At 50.4% G+C, this 12,591-nt stretch overlaps 1 protein-coding gene across 1 annotated transcript; it reads left to right on the top strand.

Annotated features, from left to right (window-relative positions):
• The first annotated feature begins 2,410 nt into the window (after window positions 1-2,410).
• Dmbx1 (diencephalon/mesencephalon homeobox 1) lies at window positions 2,411-11,224 on the top strand. Its single transcript, NM_001107961.3, is given in 4 exon segments — window positions 2,411-2,576; window positions 5,783-5,961; window positions 6,172-6,514; window positions 7,823-11,224. Coding segments are annotated over 4 exon segments (1,131 nt in total). The 5' UTR covers window positions 2,411-2,422; the 3' UTR covers window positions 8,278-11,224.
• The last annotated feature ends 1,367 nt before the right edge of the window (window positions 11,225-12,591 follow it).

Genomic DNA, 12,591 nt, shown 5'->3' with positions numbered 1-12,591 from the left:
CCTTACAATTACTGTTATTGGATCATAGGAGAATCTCTGAAATAACCTTCTCTCTCTCTTGTCATTCTCTTTCCATGACTCATTCAGAACATTTGTTCCTACCTGACGTGTTACATGTATTTATGCGCGCGCGCGTGCGCGCGCACACACACATACACACACACACACACACACACACACGCACAAAGGTGGGTGGAAGAGAGAGAGAGACAGACAGACAGACAGACAGACAGACAGACTCACTACCACAGTGGGGCATGATTATGGGCATTCATGCTGAGCAAGCCCCCCACCAATGAACTACATGCCCAGCCCTTTTTGTATTTTCTATTTTAAGACAAAGCTTTGCTAAGTTGCCTAACATGACCTCGAACTTGTGATCTCAGGCCTGAGTCTCTAGATAGCTGAGATAACAGACCTGTGGTGTCAGACCTAGAACATTTATTTAGCTTTATTTTTATCCTTATTTCCGTGAAATGTAAAGCCCATGGAGTTAGGTGCTTGGTAGGTGTGCGTTTAATAAGTAGTTGTTAAACACATGTACTGGTGGTATAGTGCCAGTGTATAGGTGTATCTGCTGTGTGGGTAGACCCCTATGAAAATGTTTGTATGTGGAACTTGGAATAATGACATTGAATTGAATTTTGTGTATGTAAGATATATACACATATATACATACACACAGACAGACAGATGGACACACACACATATATATATACAAACAGACACACACACAGATGGACACACACATATATGTATATATATACACACATATAGACAGACAGACAGACACACATATACACATATATACATACACACAGACAGACAGATGGACACACACACATATATATATACAAACAGACACACACACAGATGGACACACACATATATGTATATATATACACACATATAGACAGACAGACAGACACACACACACACATATATATAGACAGACACACACACACACACATATATATACATATACACAGACAGACAGATGGACACACACATATATATATATACGGACACACACACATATATATGTGTATATATATATATACACACATATAGATAGATAGACAGACAGACAGACACACACACACATATAGACAGACACATACACACACACACACACACACACGTCTATTTCAGTAAGAATGGGGAGCTGATATACCTGGACATGGACCCCTGGGAAAAGAACCTGCATTACCTCAGGTTTCCCTTCCCACCCAGGGAATAAATACACCTTTGTGCTTTTGGGTGGCTACAAACATGGAGTCACTTTCCAAAAGTGATGTCACTTCAAAAGTCACTTTCAGGCTGATGCAGACAGGGGGCTCAGATGAGACAGCAGGGTCCAGAGGTGACCTAGGGCTGATGGGGGCCTGGACGGTCTCTCACTCACACAAGACATCTGACTAGGAGAGATATGTTTCTTGACACATCTTTCTTGAAGTAATTGACTGCAGAAGAAAGCAACCTCGGTGACATGGAGCGGGGCAGGTCTCAGTTGACCGTGCATTAACACAGCGTTCTCCTTTCTCTAAGTCTGCAAATGGGGTTTGTGGTTCTTGGCTTGCTTGCTTTTCGGAGATTTGTGAGAATAAAGGCGGTAATGGCTGTGAATGGCAGCGAGAGCGATAGTTTTGTGTCTGGGAAGCATAGTAGGGTTTTAAATTACTCTCTCATCAGCGCAAATGCCTCAGTGGGGAATCCAGTTCGGGCCGTGGCTCCAGGGAAAGGCAGCGGTGTTGGCTGAGTAGTTACATGTGTGAGTAAGTCAGTGGATATGCAAGCGAGTGGGTGCCCAGGGAATTCAATGAAGAGGGTTATATAATGCAGAAAACGGATTGGGCAGTCTCAAAGACTAACTTGTTTGTTTTATTTTGGGACAGGATCTCATGTAGCCCATGCTGGCCTCCAGCTTGCTCTGTATCTGAGGATAACCTGGAGCTCCTGATCTCCCTGCCTCCATGCCCTAGTGCTGTGATGAGCAAAACGGGCTCCGTGCCCAGCTGAGACTGACACCTTTGAGCACAGACCATATTGGAAAGGCTTCTCTTAGTTCTCAGTAACCTCAAGTGCTTAGTCCCACGGTCAGGGCCCTTTTCTGGACACAGCAACTGAATGAGGATCAGGGAAGTGGGGTGAGTTGTCCAAAGTCAGAGAGCTCTGAAGGCCAAAGCTGGGATTCCAGCCCAAGCCATCTGACTCTGCAGAGTGAAGCCCTGGATGACGGGGTGAATGAAAGAATAAGTGCCCACCCTGTGGGCAAGACCAGGCCACCTTCTGGTCTGGCGTAGAACCCCTTGGTAAAGTGGACATTGAGGTTCTGGACAGGGCTGATGTCTCTCCTAGGATAGAACTCGACAGCCACGCCTCATAATCCTTCTCCCTTTTTCCCCTGCAGGCGGATGCCGCTATGCAGCACTATGGGGTGAATGGCTACTCCCTGCATGCTATGAACTCCCTCAGTGCCATGTACAACCTGCATCAGCAGGCGGCCCAGCAGGCCCAGCATGCCCCTGACTACCGGCCATCAGTGCATGCGCTTACATTGGCTGAGCGCCTAGCTGGTAAGGGCCCTGGGGACCTGGCCATGGAGACAAGATGCTGGGGGAAGGGCGGGGGAGGTCACGGAAGGCAAATGGGGAGGGGTGTGCGCAGCTTATTTGAGGCACTCAGACAGCCCTTGGTCACTCAGCAGCACATTTACATAACATCTGTACCACTGCCTGCAGACTGCTGCTCCCTTGTCAGCACTGTGCTGGGTCCTCGAGCTACCTCAGCCTTCCGGTCCTATAACAAGCCTTTAAAGGAGGTGTTCACTAGCCCTGTCTCATACATAGCCTAAGGCAGCAAGTCCAGGGCTGGTCCAGGGACCTTTCACTGGGAAGTAGCTGGAAGAGGGCTGGGCTGCCTTGGGAGAAGACTAAACACAGTGAGATAAAAATGATGGCTCTCGGCGTGGTTTGAATACCGGTTAAGTCCCAGCCCACCGTGTGGGTCTCCATGCTCCTCCTACTTCTCTCTGTTTTCTCTTCCTGTATTCAAACCCCAAGAAGAGGGTCATCACTTCATTTTCTAGGGATTTGAATGTGACAGTATGAGGCCAGACTTGGAGTTACCTATCTGTTCATCCACCTCTCTTCTTGGGACCAAGTTTCCTCCAGGGCAGTGGCAATTCTAGGGTGACTGGCAGGAAGTGGTCAGCGAATCACAGCAATGCTTACGGTCACCAGCGCTCAATGCCCAAAGTGAGTCCCAGGCACTTAAGAGCGCTGAGGGTGACATTGACTTCTGGTTGTTTTCCTCTCACCTCTCGGTGGTTTCAATGCCAGCTTTCCCATGACTGCAATGACATATGTGGAGAAACAGTTTAAAGAGAGAAGAGGTTTATTTTGGATCATAGTTTTACAGGTTTTGGGCCGTGATTGACTGGCATTATTTGCCGTGAGATTGTATTGAGGCGTCACATCAGAGAGTGCATGGCACAGTAAAACCGTTGACCTCATGGAAGGCAGAAAGCAGAGGGGGGAGAAGACAGTCAATGACCACACCCACAGAGGCTCACTTCTTCCACCTTAGCCTTATGTCCTAGCAGTCTGTTCAGCCTTGAACCCGGATCAATCCCTTGATAAGGTTAGCAGCTTCATGATCAAATCACCTTTTACTACTGCCACCAGCTGGAGAGAAAGTGTTTAACATGTGAGCCTTCGATCCATTTTATATCCAAAACTAACAATGCATATGAGCAGGAGTTAATGACAGGTGGTGAGCTACAGACTTCCTGGGAGATGTCACCACCTAGTTTATGATGCCCCAGTCCAGCCTGTCCTGTTGCATGGGCCATGTCCATGCCGGATAGTTGTAAGGGACTTCATAGAACTTCTTGGAAGACCGAGTGTCCACAGATCCATGAGAGGGCATGAAGACCTGAGTCAGTGGTGGGCAGCATGGTGGGCAGCATGGTGGGCAGCATGGTGGGCAGAAGGCAGGCGACTTTTAAAAGCTCCCCAAGGGGGAAGGATCATCATCAGGAGACCAGGCACAGGAATGGGAGAGGGTCTGAGGACCATGCCTACCTTGGGATATCAGCCTGGCAGAGAGGACATAGCAGCCAGCCCTATTCTGTTAGACCTTGCCAGGCCTCTGAACGACTGAGCCCCTGGTTACCTTTCTTAGATCAGTGTAGACCTTAGTGTCCAGTGTGGTGGTAGTCAGTGTAGACCTGCCCCAGCTGTGGCTATTTCCCTTGTATGGAATGAATTCCCTTTGACCATGTGACAGTGACATTTAGCTCAAGGATTATATCATAGAGAGGGTTCAGGACAGAGGCTCATATATACTGATAGGAACAGAGGGATTGGGGTGTTTAGCCCACTTCCAAATAGCTAACTTTTAAGGAGGAAAAGGGTCCTTCTAGGGATTCTTGTGGAAATCTTACCTTCCATGGCAGGAGCTGTATTAGGAAGCCTGGTCTCCCTTGAGTCCGTGTACTCCTTGGAGCTAGCGGTAGGATGTGGAGCTGCTGTCTCTCCACTAGAATGGGTGTGACTAAGTGGTCCGTGCTCCCTTTCCTGCTCAAGGGTAACACTTGTGACTTCAGGTCTGCCTGGGCTAAGATTAGGATAAGTTATAAAGGGTCTGTCCCTCTTAACTGGAGAAGTATCTCAAAGCCTAGTGTTCCCTGTACCTTTCCCATTTAGGATGTAGAAAGTTTCCCAGCCCTGGAGTACAAGAGGACCCTGGTATTGTTCAGAAGCAAAAACACTTGAGTTTCTTCCAGCATTGACCGAGTCCATTTTTGTGTGATTGGAACTTATGGCCCAAGTACCAGTCAGGCAGAATAGAAAAAACTACACACTAGTCTGAGAGAGATACCATCCTGGCTGGTTGCTGTGTTACCAAACACAAAGGCACGCCTATAGGATCGATGGATGGTTCATCTTTGCCACTCCAATCCAACCATGCAGGGTGGGGATTTGTTCCCTTCCCCTGAAGAGGCAGACGGAGAGTCAAGGCTGGGTGTGATAAGCCTTTCCCATGGGCTGAGGGCCCTGGCAGGGCTACGCTTTCTGCTTAGGAAACGAGACCAGAAATCTGTCTTTCCACCAGAGATGTATAGACCAGGGAAGAGGATGGGATTGAATGTGAGAGACAGAGACTAGGTGTGCCCAGTCAGCCTTCCCCTAAGTCATTTTGGAGACAAGCATCAGCTTCTGGTGCTAAGAAGACCTAGTGCCCAGAATCTAAGGCCCACAGGGTACCAGAGTCCTTGAGACATGCATTTTTAGATCATTAGCATCATGTCATCTTAGAACATTTTAGCATTTTGGAATGTTTTCCTTTTTAAGATAGGATTCCACCACATAGCTCAGTCCAGTCTTGGCCTCTGTCTCCTGATTGATAAGGCTGCAAGGATGTGTTTCCATTCCCGCCCTAGTATGTTGAGACTCTAGGGAACTTGGGGTATCACCTATCGTCACACCCCTTAATGCCAGCCACATCAGGAGGACTTGTCCCCACACTCACATGCCTGACAGCCACGCTCGGAGCTGAATTATTCCTCTGTAGTTCTGTGAGTGGAGGCTGTTGACAGGTTAGAGAGATTTTCAAGCCTGGTCAGTGGAAAGAGGATCGGTAATATCCAGGGGCCAGGGGTCAGCTCTGACGGCAGTTTCAGTGTCCAAAGTGGGTCAGAGCAGAGTCAGATTCAAACTTATTTCCCATAATTAAATGGGCCTTCTCTGCTTGCCCTCCAACGGCTGTACATTTCAAGACATCATCTTGGAGGCCCGCTATGGCTCCCAGCACCGTAAACAACGTCGTAGTCGCACGGCATTCACAGCCCAGCAGCTTGAGGCCCTGGAGAAGACCTTCCAGAAGACTCATTACCCAGACGTGGTGATGCGTGAGAGGCTGGCCATGTGCACCAATCTTCCCGAGGCCCGCGTGCAGGTAGGGTCCGACCCTCCCAACTGTGCCTTGCAGATGAGTGCTAGGAGTTGCACTTGTCCAGGAGTCAGCGTTTGCTTGAGCAGTGCCGAGATACATGCCTACTTCTCTCATGTTTATTTGGAAAAATAGATGGGGTTGGGCGAGGGCCTGATTATTACATCACCCAGAGTAGTTGTTCCTCCCCTGACTGCTCCTCTCCGTGGCCCCCAGGTGTGGTTCAAGAACCGCAGAGCCAAGTTCCGAAAGAAGCAGCGTAGCCTGCAGAAAGAGCAGCTCCAGAAGCAGAAGGAGGCCGAGGGCTCCCACGGGGAAGGCAAGATGGAGACTCCAGCCTCAAACACACAGCTGGAAGCAGAGCAGCCTCCCAGTCTCCCCAGTGGTGACCCCCCTGCTGAACTTCAGCTGAGCCTGTCCGAGCAGTCAGCCAGTGAATCCGCCCCGGAAGACCAGCTGGACCGCGAGGAGGACTCCCGGGCCGAGGAGCCCAAGGCTGAAAAGAGTCCTGGATCTGAGAGCAAGGTGCTGGGGTGCAAGAGGGCCAGCCCTAAGGCAGGTGAGGCTCAGCGCGGGGGTGCTGCAGGCCAAGCGGGACTACAGAGAGAACGGCCCAATCCGGCATGATGGGTCTGAGTATGGAGCAAAGCAGGATGGTCAACCCCTGGCCTTCAGGAGCATGACCAGTTAGGCATGACTGGCTATTGCAGACCTGTGACCCATATCCACCCTTAGTAGTTGGGTCATAGAAAGGTCTAGAGAGATGGTTCCAGGAGAGGGCCTGGGAGGCAGAGAGGTTGAGGAGGGAGCAGGTGAGGGACTGGCTAAACCCCTCTCACCATTTATGAATTATGATAGCCCTTTCAATATTTAGCAGCCAGTACAGACAGATGCACAATGTACGCTGAGTGGATTCCACACTGGAACCTGAGATTCCCGTTGCAGCAGATTTCACCTTGATTCAAAGGACTCGGCCCGTGACTTTTCATCCCAGAGGTCTGGCCCATTAAGCGCTCTTGTGGAAAGGGGATCTGCTGGCAGGGTCTAGAGGATGCGTCTTCTTTTTTGTCCTTTGGTTTTCTGAGGATTTCTCTGTGTAACCCACATGAGCTGTCCTGAAACTCACTCTGTAGACCAGGCTGGCCTCGACCTCACAGAGATTCACCTGCCTCTGCCTCTGCATCCCAAGTGCTGGGATTAAAGGGTACGCCACCCCTGTGCAGCAGGGTGATGGTGATGATGATGATGGTGATGGTGATGATGATGATGATGATGACAACGGTGACAATTATTAAATAGAGTCCTCACTATGTATCTAGAACTATGTAGACCAGGCTGGCCTTGAACTCACAGAGGTCTATCTGCCTCTGCGTCCCAAGTGCTGGGATTAAAGGTGTGCGCCACCACTCTTGGCCCAGGGTGGTTCTCTTTTAGGACTAGGTATATCCATCTCTGTTCCACGGAGCTGCTCTGGGCTGGAGCCCCTTCCCCTAGCACGGTTAGGAGAAACAGAGTTCTGGCATGTTGTATATTCAGATACAAACTCTAAACTAGGCAAGAAGGGTGTAGGACCTTTGAGCTGAGGGCTGGAGAGAGAAGATGAAAGCCCTGGATATTCCTTGAAAAGATTAAAGAGTTCCCCAGGGAATGCAGGCATGGATGCCCAGGTAGGAGGAACCCTGCAGCTTCTCTAAGTCCCTCCCAACCAAATTCTGAGGGTCACTTCGGAGGATGCCCTGGCTGACAAGGGGTGGTGATGTTTCTAGCCAGACTATGTTCATTGCCTGATCAAGGGGTTGGGAGGAAGCCTCTCTTCCGCGACCAATCCTCTTATTCTGAGTACTTGTTTTGTGTCCTCTGCTTGCAGATTCCCCAGGCAGCCTGGCCATAACGCCTGCAGCCCCAGCGGGCAGCCTCCTTGGTCCTTCCCACTCCTACTCCTCGTCCCCACTCAGCCTCTTCCGTCTACAGGAGCAGTTCCGCCAGCACATGGCGGCCACCAACAACCTGGTGCACTACTCATCTTTTGAAGTGGGCGGTCCCGCACCTGCTGCGGCTGCAGCTGCCGCCGCCGCGGTGCCCTACCTAGGGGTCAACATGGCCCCACTGAGCTCCCTACACTGTCAGTCCTATTACCAATCCCTGTCAGCAGCTGCTGCTGCCCACCAGGGTGTGTGGGGGACCCCATTGCTGCCGGCGCCCCCCACAGGCCTGGCACCTGCCTCAGCTGCCCTGAACAGTAAAACCACGAGCATTGAAAACCTTCGCTTGCGGGCCAAGCAGCACGCTGCCTCCCTGGGACTCGATACACTCCCCAATTGACTGCCTGGCTTCCAACCCAACCATGGTCTTAGGTGTTCCCCTATCTCGGTCCCATGGTTATTCCCAGAAGGCTCTCCGAGTTCTCCAAGAACTAACTTCGAGAGCCCAGGGATGCTGGGGCCTGGAGTCCTTCCACTTTGTCTCCCTTCTTCAGAGTCCCAACCCCAAGTGAATCCCACACACCCTCTGCATGGCCCTGCTTGGACCCCATGGAGGTCAAATGGGGAGGAGGTGAGCAACTGGCCTCCCCTCCCCGGTATTGCCTCCTCCCCTGCTCCCTCACTAGTAAGTTGATGTGTGGAATGTGATATAAATATAAATATATAAAACTATATTTTCAGGCACTGCCTGCCCCAGGCCCCCTTTCCCTGTTCTCCTCACATCTCACTGATACCCTTGCCTCTGAGATTCTCTCCAGCAGTTGTTCTCTCTCTCTCTCTCTCTCTCTCTCTCTCTCTCTCTCTCTCTCTCTCTCTCTCTCTCTCTCTCTCCTCTCTCTCTCTCCTCTCTTTTTCTTCCTCCTCCTCTTGATTTCTCCCACCCCCCTGCAGCCCCATTGCCTCTGTCTACATCCCTGTCCCACTACCTACCTGGATCTAACTGCTATGCCGTCCCTTGGCCTTTGGTGCTGGCTGTATTGTTGTCCTATATTCTCAGTGTTTCCTTTGGGCTTGTGGTGTTCGGTTTTAGTCACTTTGTTTCTTCCTGTTTCTCTTCTGCTCTGCTTGCCTATCTCCTCCCTCAACCTGAACCCTCTCTAGGCAACTCTTCCATCCCATACCCCAAGAGTCAACAAAGCCCTACTTGAAGACCCTGGAGCGACAGGCAGGAGGTAGCCCCTAGCCTCACAGCATCTCCCAGATATTAGGAAGGGCTCACAGTCACCTTTCCTTCTCTTTCCTTGCTTGGAGTACCAGCTCCTCAGATTGCAGAGGGGCATGTGGTGGCACTGGAACAGCAATCTCTTTGCAGGGTTCTAGCCTCCCTTATCAGCGAGTGCGAGTGAAGCCTTATGGCCACACACGGTCTCAGGATTTGTTGACTTCCAGTGGGAGTAGGAGCTTCTGTCTATATGTCACTAGCACGGCAAGGTGTGCTCTTACAGGCTACCCTGCTCTGCAGACTCCCTTTCAGGGTGGTGTGGCATTGGGCAAGCCCAGTACTTTCTGGGATTGTCTTGCCTGGATAAGATGACTAAGAAGATTCTGTTTATTTCCAACCACCCATAGCCTCTAACCTTGTATGGCAGAGGCTTTGGTTAGGTCTAACAATGACCTTCATTACAAACACCCAGAGAGGCCCGATGAGTAAGTTAGAACATTACTGTTGTTTTGCTGAGGAACAGTGAGTCCTGCATACCTGAAGCTCTCTGTGGGTACCGCCTCAGTTTCTCAGTAAATGCATTCCTTTCTGGGTTAGACAATCTGGATTTGGTCCTATTTTACTTGGATTCCAGTGCGAGCCTTGGGGGCTACTCCATTTCCATGCCCATGGTGAGGGGTGGGTAAGATGACTTGGATAGATTTGTGGTTATGATTCCCAAGCCCCACACCCACACAATGGGTTGCCTGGCATGGCTGGCCTACAGAGCCAATAATGCCCACCTTAGTAAGGACAGTCTGGACTAGGGTAGGAGGAGAGGGCTTTGGCCAGTAAAAGGTGGGGAGGGGAATAACCTGAGACAGGAGAAGCATGACAGAAACAGGAGAATCGAGCATGAATGAGCCTTTGAACACGAGGTGACTGGCCTCGTGAGAGTGAAGCAGAAAACCTAGAATGCAGCCCAGTAGTCCCACTTCCACACAGTGAGCACCAAAGGCAGTTGAGGGTTTCTTAAGAAGGGGTATCTTCCTGGGATCTGGAATCCGGAAGGCGAGTCCAAAGCCTTGTGAACATCAGAGGAGGAGAAACTTGGCCAAGGGGATGAGAGGTTAGCAGATCTGAGGGGTTCTGTGGAGGGTTGGGTAGGGTTCAGTGGCCCATGGTTACCCTATTGTGGTTAGCTTCAAGAAATTATGTTTCTGAAATGTCTCATCTAGAATTGGGCACAGGGCTGAAACTGTCTTTCTAGTCCTGGGTGCAAATGACCGATTGTCACTGGGACTTGGGATCTAACCATCCCCAGTCTCCCCAACCCTCTAAGAAGGAAGGCCACCCGAGGTTGTATTCTGTCACGACACAAGCCTGGTTTACCCTAGGCTTTTCAAAAAGCTCTTAGATCTTTGTCATTTGTTCTCTCATTTGCTGACCCAAACCCACAAGGCCAGAGAAGGAAGGGAAGTCATAGGTGGGTGTTATCCTCAGGGATGTCAAGTTAATTTAGGGTACCAGACTCAGGTACTCAAAGCAGCTGAAAGAGAAGGGGTTGGGAGAGAGAGATAACCATGTCTTCTTGGGGTGATTAGATGGCGTAATTTTTTTGAAGATATTAGAGGGCATGAGTATGGCAGGTGAACCCACTTGCTGGACATTACTGATGGAATCTCTCCCAGGCCTGCTGGTCACTTTGGACAGAGAACCCAAGGACTAAACCCTTACGAGCCCTTCAAGGAAAAGTCCTGCTCCTCTCTGCTCCTTCCCGTTTGAGGTCTCCTTTGCTCTGCTTCGTCACTTCCCTAGAGCATGGTTCAGGGGCCTGGGTCCCCGCCTCTATGCAGAGGCTGATTGGCTGTACAGACCGCTTTCCAAACCAGCTGTTTTGTGACCACTTGTGCTTAGAGGTTGTACCGGCCCTTGGCAAAAAACCCACCGTGTATTGTGTTTATTTATTCTGTTAGTTAAAGAAGCAAAACTCAAACCTCTCACTTTCCCTTGTCCTGCCCCCTGCATAGCACAGCATGATGCTCTGTCCCGTGTATCTGTCTGTCAGTCTGTTGGCCTCACTTCCTGTGACTTTGTGACCTGTTCTTTGTCCTAATTGGCTAATAAAAGAGAACCTGGCAGCACAGCCCTTGATCCGTATTCATTCTCAGAGATGCCTACCACGGGCTCAATCGATGGTGTTTCAGAGTCTCACCGTGGCTGATGGGATACAATGCAGGTAGCTCTGCCGGTGGCAGCTGGCCTCTCTGCTGGTTTTGCAACACTCTCCGTGACTCTTACTTGCCTGTAGCTGGTGAGGCACACTGGGAAAGTCACTGGGAGCAGACCTTTCTAAGCTTTTAGGGGGCTAAGGTGGCAGGGCAACCAGGCAGGTGGCCCAGGGGCGGTTCTGCAGGGTGGAAAGGGGAGGATAATTTGTGGAGCAACAAGCAAGCCAGAAACAAAGCTGAATACTAGGAAGGCACATCTGAATCTCTAGGCATGGTGACACACATCTGTAACCCCAGCACTTGAGTGATGGAAGCAGGAGCATCCTGAAGGCCAGCTCCCCAGGCCACTTGAGATGGTCTCAAAAAGTTGACTTTGGTGTGTGATGCTTTTATTTATTTGCAAGAGGTTTTTTTTTCCCCTCTTCTCCTCCTCCTCCTTTTTTTTCTTTTTAATAATAAAGTTTACTAAACAAACTCCACAGCTGCTCTCTGGTGGAACAGGGGCCTTTGAGTGGAGTGAGTTCTTTATCATCAGAGGCAAGCATGCGAGACGTGGAGAGTGGGTCGCTGCAGTGGTAAGGCCATGTGTGTACATGTTGTTGGAAGCCCATGTGTAGGAGTGAGGACCTGTGCCATGAGCTCCAGGGCCTACCAGTATTTGTGTTCTTCCAGATGAGCAGGACAGAGTGAAAGCCAGGAGACAGGGTATGTAGGTGGTGACTGCAGGAACAGCATACAGTTCAGAAGTCTGTGTGGTGAAATCTTTGTTTCTCCTATTTCAAGAAAAAAGGAAGCCAGGCTTAGAGGCGCATGTCTTTTAATCCCAGTGCTCTGGAGGCAGAGACCGGATCTCTGTGAGTTTGAGGCTAGCCTGCTCTATGTAGTGAGCTCCAGGACAGCCAGGACCACAGAGAGACCCTGTTTCAAGTAAAACAACAAAAGAGAACCAAACATCTCCATTCTTTGGCCCTCATCACACTGGCCCTATCTTCCTTCTCTGAGTTCCAGAGTGTCTCCAAGAAAACCCATTGCCAGGAGGAGGTGTGCTGGGTGGAGCCGGGGCTTAGAGGGTTGGGACCTCCCTCTGCCAGTCCTTCCAGGTAGGAAGACCCCGGCAGGCCTGGAGAGTATGCAGATGGGTTATCTACTGGATTTTCCAGGGTGGCTCCTGACCTCCCTACTTCCCATGTCTTTTGTGACCCCAGGAGCTGCATTCCTCTCCCAAGCGGGGCTGAGTGTCACCTCCCTGACTGATCAAATGTCACCCCAAATCTCCCACAGG

The sequence above is a fragment of the Rattus norvegicus genome, chromosome 5 (assembly GCF_036323735.1).
Source record: "Rattus norvegicus strain BN/NHsdMcwi chromosome 5, GRCr8, whole genome shotgun sequence".
In the NCBI taxonomy this organism is placed as follows: Eukaryota; Metazoa; Chordata; class Mammalia; order Rodentia; family Muridae; genus Rattus; species Rattus norvegicus.
Note: the sequence above shows the minus strand (reverse complement) of the source record. Positions and strands in the feature narration are given on the sequence as shown.